The sequence below is a fragment of the Bolinopsis microptera genome, chromosome 12 (assembly GCF_026151205.1).
Source record: "Bolinopsis microptera isolate Bmic1 chromosome 12, MBARI_Bmic_1.0, whole genome shotgun sequence".
In the NCBI taxonomy this organism is placed as follows: Eukaryota; Metazoa; Ctenophora; class Tentaculata; order Lobata; family Bolinopsidae; genus Bolinopsis; species Bolinopsis microptera.
In genome coordinates, this window is record NC_087083.1 from 4566393 (window position 1) to 4574432 (window position 8040).

At 36.0% G+C, this 8040-nt stretch overlaps 2 protein-coding genes across 2 annotated transcripts; both read left to right on the forward strand.

The window, feature by feature from the left end:
- Positions 1 to 2524: 2524 nt before the first annotated feature.
- LOC134824563 (arylsulfatase I-like) lies at positions 2525 to 6491 on the forward strand. The gene is made up of 5 exons (XM_063836474.1): positions 2525 to 2948; positions 3530 to 3635; positions 4028 to 4370; positions 5699 to 6139; positions 6282 to 6491. Exons 1-3 carry the CDS (start codon positions 2645 to 2647, stop codon positions 4368 to 4370), a joined length of 753 nt encoding a protein of 250 aa, XP_063692544.1. The 5' UTR covers positions 2525 to 2644; the 3' UTR covers positions 5699 to 6139; positions 6282 to 6491.
- On the forward strand, positions 5801 to 6650 carry LOC134824528 (arylsulfatase B-like). The gene is made up of 2 exons (XM_063836435.1): positions 5801 to 6139; positions 6282 to 6650. Exons 1-2 carry the CDS (start codon positions 5801 to 5803, stop codon positions 6648 to 6650), a joined length of 708 nt encoding a protein of 235 aa, XP_063692505.1.
- The last annotated feature ends 1390 nt before the right edge of the window (positions 6651 to 8040 follow it).

Below are 8040 nucleotides of genomic sequence, written 5' to 3' on the forward strand. Positions count from 1 at the left end.
TACATGGGGAACATAAAATTCATCTAACATGATATTAACATTTTAGGTCCTCCTAATTTAGAGCCACAAGGCCAATTGTGATTTTTAAGTGGTTCAGTCAAAATTTTAGAAGGGGAATATGTAGTTCATTTTTGACAGTTTCATTTTATATCATTGTGATATTGTGTGTAAATTGTTTGAGCTTTTGTTTGGAGTTCCCCAGGGATCACTCTTGGGGCCTATTCTTTTCATCCTCTATATCAAAGCTCTCCAGAAAATTGCGGCCAAATATGGTCTTGATATACAGCTCTATGCAGATGATTCTCAACTGTACATCTCATTTCAACCAAACCGTGTGGTACAGTTCACTGATGTCCAAGACAGAACAAACAAATGTCTTGCAGAGATAAAAGCATGGATGGTGAAGAATTACATGAAACTGAATGAAAGCAAGACAGAACTATTGGTGTTAGGAAAGAGCCATATTCTAAAAAAGTGTGAACTCAGTGTCAGACTGCAATTTGGAAGCACTGAAATTCTACCTACGGAGTGCAAAGGAGACAGCTGGAAGAGTCTGGGAGTCAAATTTGATGAAACTTTAAATATGGAAAGACAGATCAATTATGTCAAAAGGAAATGTAGCTGGACAATGATGAACCTAAGAACTATTGGTCGTTACCTGGATGAAGGCATTAAATTGATGTTGGTGAAACAACTGGTTATATCTAAATTAGATTACTGTAATTCTCTATACATGAATCTACCCAAGACCAGACTAAACAAACTTAGATCCACCCTTAATGGGGCAGTTCGTTTCATCTATAACATAGAAGACAGAACCACGGACTTGGTTCCCTTCTATAAGAAGGCCCACATACTCCCTATAGACCAACGAATATTCTTTAAAGTTTGTCTATTAACCCACAAATCAGTTCACGGTACTGCACCTGATTACCTCAAAGCACTACTGGATTTGGATGTAGCGGATAAAGAACTCTCAAACACCATGACCATGACCAGGTCGAAGAGACCTGATGACCATCTCATGCTCAAGGTACCAAAGAATAAAAAGTCCAAAGTTGATGACAGACGTTTCTCAAGCCATGCACCGATTGCATGGAACTCTCTTCCACTGATGTTGAGATGTATTACTGATACCAACTGCTTCAAGCGAATGTTAAAGAACCATTTATATAATCAGTTTTGATGTTTTTTCTTTCCATTTGTCTTCATTTTGCAAGACACCTTGGCTTTTATTTCTTACCGAACTCCATTTTATGTCTAAGTTCTCTACCTTTCTATGTCACTGTACTAACCTTTATTTTACCTACATGTATTGTATGGTCTCTGATTCTTTTTGATTTAGTGTGGTTTAAAATAAAAGATGTTTTAATTTTGTCTTGGTCTTATATTAATATTACGTTATAATCTTGTTCATTTTTACACATTTGCTCACATCACTCACAGTCAGCCGCTCTGACATGGTTAACCACCTTCCTTGTGTTGTTGGTTAATCATATGAGCGGGATATAAATACCTCATTTCATTTCATTTCATTTCATACTGTTTACTTATTCAACTGTAGGTCCTCCTCCATGAAACTACTACATCGCAGAAATTTCAGGATGTTTGGTCTGTTTCTGGTAACAGTAATGCTACTCTTTCATTCGTCTTCCTCGACAGTCAGTCAGAAAGATTGCACTATTAATCGCAGTAAAACTAATATACTACTAGTAGTAGCTGATGATTTGGGATGGGCTGATATTGGCTTCAGCCACAAGCCTGATGGGTTTGTGTCTGACAAAGGAATACCCGAAACTCCACACTTGGATAGAACTGCTGAAGAAGGTTTAGTTCTAGACAATCTGTACACTCAAGCAGCATGTACTCCAACAAGGGGATCATTAATGACAGGAAAATATGCTTTTAGGCTCGGACAGCTGTTTACTTCTTCCGTTATGACAACAGCGGACAAAAAGGGTCCGTCTGACAGGTTCCTTTCAGAGGTGAGTAGGTCCAAGTTTCCTACAACAAGTTTAATTAAAACTCGTTTTTATAAATCTGAATCCCTCCAATTGTTTAGTCATGAACCATTTCAGTCCAACCTCTTTCAAAAAACAAAGTGTGTTTTAAGTGATCGAAATAGTGAAACTAACTTTAGAAATAGTGCATTCAATTGGGCATCTTGATCCAAAACAATCATATTTATTCATGCTTTCAGGAATTATCAGGAAGTGGCTATAGAGTCCACGGTGTTGGTAAGTGGCATCTTGGCCATCAAAAAGGCAACCTACCTACACAAAAAGGCTTTGATTCTTTTTATGGAATTTATTCTGGTATGGGATCATACTACATTCATAAGGGAGTGGGACACTCTTATAAAAATGGAGTATGGCTTCATAACCAGGAAGATCATGATTTTCATTATGACTACAGGAATGGGTCAGAGTCTGTGTTGACTGAGACTGAGGATGATAAGGGTGTTCACTCTACTCATTTGTTTACTAAAGCAGCAGTCAGTAGAATAAAGGAGCACGATAAAACATCACCTTTGTTTCTGTATGTTGCATACACTGCCCCTCATTCGCCCCTAGAACCAGATGAATCTATTGTTGCTAAGAGAAACAACCACATCATTGATGTGGAGAGAAGGCGCTATGCTGCCATGGTAACACAGATGGATAATGGATTCGGAGAGATCCTTTCTGCACTTGAGGAAAGAAGTATGAAGGAGAACACAGTGATAATATTTATAAGTGATCACGGTGCAGCACTAGTTAAATCCTGTTGGGACTATGTTGGTGGGAGTAATAAACCATATCGTGATGGTAAATTTACATTCTTTGAAGGTGGAATAAAGAGTGCTGCGTTCATCTGGGCACCGTGGCTTAATGATGGTGTAAAGGGTACTCACAGCAAAGCTCTTGCTCATGTTGTTGATATCCATTCCCTGGTCTTATCCTTGGCAGGTAATAATTTCATAATAATCATGTACTTAAGGCCAGAGGGGCCGGGGTAGAGGGATCAAAATCATTTTTCTAGTTTTAACATAATATGTGATAGAGCTGCTGGAGATGACTGAGAAGGAAAGAACCACATAAAAATCTGACCTTGAGTTGCTGAGATATTGCACGCCAAAGTTGGAGGTTTTGAAAATGACTGGCCACTCCCAGAAACTGAGACTTGGCACAGGTGTTTCTTGGGCTAAGTTGTGGTTTACCTTTTTTAAGTTTTATATTTGAGGTATACCGCAAACGTTGGCATGCATTATCTCAGCAACGCAAGGTCAGATTTTTTGGTTCTTTCCTACTCGTTCATCTCCCTGAGCAGCACATTATATTATGTTAAAACTAGAAAATGATTTTTACCCATCCCACTTTGGCCTTAAACTCAGACTCTGAAGACCTAGATAATCTAATTATGAACATTTAGAATTCCACTTAAATTATAAACATGTTTTGAATACACTCCACATAACTTCTTCAATCCTGAGTAAAATGTAATCTTATGACCTGGTTACAAGCTAACGTGAACTTAGATTTGTTTTCAGGAATGACAGAAACTATCTCGGGCATGTTTCAAATTACTGAAGGAGGATTCAAAAAAGATGGTGGAAACTCCTTGCTCAGATCTCTTCATGGTGATCATTCTGGCAGGTTCGAACATAATATGATATAATATGATATTCATTTATCTACTTTTTCTATCATGGTGGAAAATTCTTGAGATAATAATGGTGATAATTAAATCTAGAATTGATCTTTAATTTACTGTATCATGCTAATATATGACAATTTGAAAATACCCATGGCTTGGTTAGTGGTTACACGCAAATAGATTTAGGCCTTGTGGTTGTTTGTGGTCTGGTTGTGATCTGAGCAACAAGACCTTTATATTATTAATGTGTGACCTGTAGACATTCAAAAAATCACCTATTGCATTGTGATGCGACCTATAGAGTATAGAGTATAAATAAATATCATAATGAGTAAGTTCTGCATTTCCTGTTATACATACGCTACCTCACAGCAATAATTAAATTTTACAGAGATACAATCCTGCACAATCTGGTTGTCAACAAACTACCAGAAGATAAGCTTGTAAAGTACTGCAGTCCAACCACGGCACAGCCTGCCCAATATGGTGTTATCAGACATCACAACTACAAACTGTTTTATGGTGATTTACAAAGTTGGTGTCACTCTCACCTCCTGACAGAACCCTGTCCTGACCTGGTGTTTGTGAGTGGGAGGGCTGCAATGTTGTTTGACTTAGAGATAGATCCGTATGAGAGGGTGAATATAGCAGCAAGTAATATTGATGTAGTGGAGAAGTTAGCTGCTATGATATTGAAATATTCTAAAGATGCCCCCTCTCAGTGGGTCGTATAGGTGAGCTGTTTGTTTTTACTTGAGAGCTATTGTCGTCGAGTTTTCCTTACATGATTTGTATTTAGATATCCCCAATAAATGTAGCCCCAAATGGTGACCGAAATGGTAAAAAGTGTATTTTTATTGGTATAATTATTGCTTAATTACATTGTTTGTTTTAATTTGTCTGCACTTGTGTCAGCTTTATAAACCTACACTATATATAGGAAATATAATATAGGATATCAGATTAACAGTATGTTTGTTTTACTGTCAATAGATGATAATAATTCGATTCATTGATGTTAAAATGATATTATAGTGTACAAGAGTAGGGTATGATTGGACATGGATGAATAAGGAGCAAACTCAGTCGCAATTAATTTATTTATTTCATCTTTTACTTTTGGTTCCTATCTTAGTTATAGTAACAGTGTTGTCTTTAACTTTAGATTCCTAACCCACGTTTGCAGTTAACCATTAAAGCTACTCTATATTATTTTTATTGTCTAAACTTAACCGTTTAAGGTAAGCTATATATAGTTTTATTGTCTATTTGTTTGTATCTTGATCTGAAACTGATTTTCGCCAACATTTTAAAATCAGCCAGGTAATATGATAAATATATGTAGTACATTTTAGTATACATTAAAGTATACATTGTACATTATAGTATACATTATAGTATGTATTAAACATTATATAGTGTACATTATAGTTTACATTATAGTGTACATTATAGTTTACATTATAGTGTACATTATAGTGTACATTATATTATACATTATAATGTACATTATACTATACATTATAGCATACATTATACATTATATTATACATTATAGTATACATTATGGTATACATTATAGTGTATATTATATTATACATTATAGTATACATTATAGTATACATTATATTATAAATTATAGTATACATTATAGCATACATTATACATTATAGTATACATTATATTATGCATTATAGTATACATTTTATTAGTATACCATACTCTCATTCGTGTGTTAATTGTAAATTCTCCCCTGGATGTTGCAGTTTTACAGTTAAACAGTTTTACAGTTAAACAGTTTAATATAGTGAAGTGTGAAATGAGGCCAACATTTGGCTTCTCTACTGTACTTCACTTTCTCCATACCTTGATACCTCTTGTTGTTATATCTCTCGGCTGCTGTTCACATTGCTGTTAAATGTTAGACTGCACTTCCCTTAATGTCATTAAAGTTTATCTGAAGTTTCCGAGATAACAGGATTATCAGTGCATTTAGTTGATAAAATGTTTTATATTTTCAATGGAATGTTATGACGATGACGTCACTATACCACCGTTACAGGTGTTCCACTAGATGATATCAGCACACTAAAGCAACAGAGGAGATAACAACCAAACAAGAGAGGAGATAAGAATGGTGTGTTGGTTAATATTGCTGGTAATAATGAATGTAGCAGTAATGGAACCACAAGAGGAATACTGTAGGATAACAGCACCTAATATACTACTAGTTATAGCTGATGATTTGGGATGGGCTGATATTGGCTTCAGCCACAAGCCTGATGGGTTTGTGTCTGACAAAGGAATACCCGAAACTCCACACTTGGATAGAACTGCTGAAGAAGGTTTAGTTCTAGACAATCTGTATACTCAAGCAGCATGTACTCCAACAAGGGGATCATTAATGACAGGAAAATATGCTTTTAGGCTCGGACAACTGTTTACTTCTTCTGTCATGGGACCGCAAGAGAAGGAGAGCTCTTCTCACAAGTTTCTATCCAAGGTAAATAACAAATTCCTAGCATAATACCTTTTGGGAATAATTGATTATCTCTCGAAGTTGCCAGTACAAAACTGAATGCTTTCAGAATGCCAATAAAATATTTCTAATACAATATATAATATTATATTGTATGTATCTTCAGGAGCTTGCCGAAAGAGGGTACAAAGTACACGGGGTTGGTAAATGGCACCTGGGACACAGGGAAAAGAGATATCGTCCCACTGAAAGAGGATTTGATAGTTTCTACGGTCTGTACAAAGGAATGGGGACTCACTACACTCACCACCACGTCTCCCACCCCTGGCTAGGTGAAACGTGGGGACGGCACTTTGGAGATCATGATTTTCATTATGACTACAGGAACGGGTCTGAGTCTGTGTTGACTGAGACTGAGGATGATGAAGGAGTTCACTCTACTGAATTGTTTACTAAAGCAGCAGTCAGTAGAATAAAGGAGCACGATAAAACATCACCTTTGTTTCTGTTTTGGACTACACAAAAGAAACCGTAAAACCCTCATTAAATGTTTCCCTAATTTACGTAACACTTTTAGAAAGTATCTAAAAGTTTATGGTAAAACCTCAAGTTAATGTTCCATATTTAGCCGTAAAACACACCCTTTTCCCTATTTTTTTAATTGACTCGAATTGACATTCAGGAGGACAAAATCGATATGATGCATGTTGAAATAATCAAATAGATATAATACATGTAAGAATTTTCTATGAGCATCATTTTCTTTGTTTAACAAATCTATGAACACTAGCAAATTAAATTTGTTGCATCTAATCTAACTTCTTCACTCAGCACATTGGATTGCAGTTTGGTTAGTAACAGTAACTCTGACAGCTGTGATACTTAATGTACCACACCACAAATTTGACATGGCTTGGTTGCTACAGTTTCTGCTCTGCCAGTTGCAATGTTCTTGCGTTACAGAGAGTTATAGTTGGAACGTTCCTTTCGGACTCAATATTTTAAACAAGATATTTTTACAGGATTCAAATTAATACTGCATGGCATTGGGTGATATAAATCATCAGTACTAAAATTCAAATCTGATGTATAAAAAATACCGTTAATAATAATTATGTCTACCTACGTCCAAACAAAACAATATTTTTAATTATCTCAGAACATAAACAAATTAAACACAGTTCGCTATGCTGGTGCTTACCCTCCAGCTTAGTCAAATGCTTGTCCCCTCTGAATCCTGATAACATAGCGAACTGTTTTATGCATAAATTATGAAACATTATTAACGTACACTTATGCAACTTCTATAATGAAATTGATATTTCAATCGAATGACAGAATTGGTCATTTTTAATTCGAATAGAAAGCTGTAATCATAATTGGGACTATATCGTATGAACTTGTTGTCAAAACAAACCAAATTCTTTGTCAAATTTTCCGATTCGATCGGTAAATGTCCATTGTCCTCATACCATACACTATAAAACTAAGGAAAAAGGAAGTTTCGTTTGGAATCTGTCCTTTAACAATAGATGCTTAAAAAGGTTTAACGGAATTATGGGTTGAAATGAGAAGATAACTAAGGCACTAGGCGCAGGGGTATCATGGAAATCGCCAATGAAGTAGGTATTTACCACTGAATGAGAATTTCCTTCATCATTGACCCAGAACGTAGACAGTGTATTATAACATATTGATTTAGTATATACTAAACTGTGCTCTCAGGACATTTTTGTCTCAACCTGTGCCCAAGTGAGCCCCAGCTGGTGCCCCAACGCATCCTGCCCCAAGTGTGCCCCAAGTAACTTTAAGCCCCCACTGTGCCCCAACTGTGCCCCAGGAATACAAATTGTGCCCCAACTGGGGCACAGTATGTGCCTAGCTAGATTACCAAATTGCCCTTTTATGTTTAATATTATATTTAT

What these genes read in the sequence shown, in the direction of transcription:
- LOC134824528 (XM_063836435.1), top strand. Translation starts at nt 5,801, where the DNA reads ATGAATGTAGCAGTAATGGAACCACAAGAGGAATACTGTAGGATAACA. An exon ending in CTCACAAGTTTCTATCCAAG is followed by an intron (nt 6,140 to 6,281) that starts GTAAATAACAAA and finishes ATGTATCTTCAG; the next exon opens with GAGCTTGCCGAAAGAGGGTA.
- LOC134824563 (XM_063836474.1), top strand. Translation starts at nt 2,645, where the DNA reads ATGGTAACACAGATGGATAATGGATTCGGAGAGATCCTTTCTGCACTT. An exon ending in CCTGGTCTTATCCTTGGCAG is followed by an intron (nt 2,949 to 3,529) that starts GTAATAATTTCA and finishes ATTTGTTTTCAG; the next exon opens with GAATGACAGAAACTATCTCG. An exon ending in CATGGTGATCATTCTGGCAG is followed by an intron (nt 3,636 to 4,027) that starts GTTCGAACATAA and finishes TAAATTTTACAG; the next exon opens with AGATACAATCCTGCACAATC.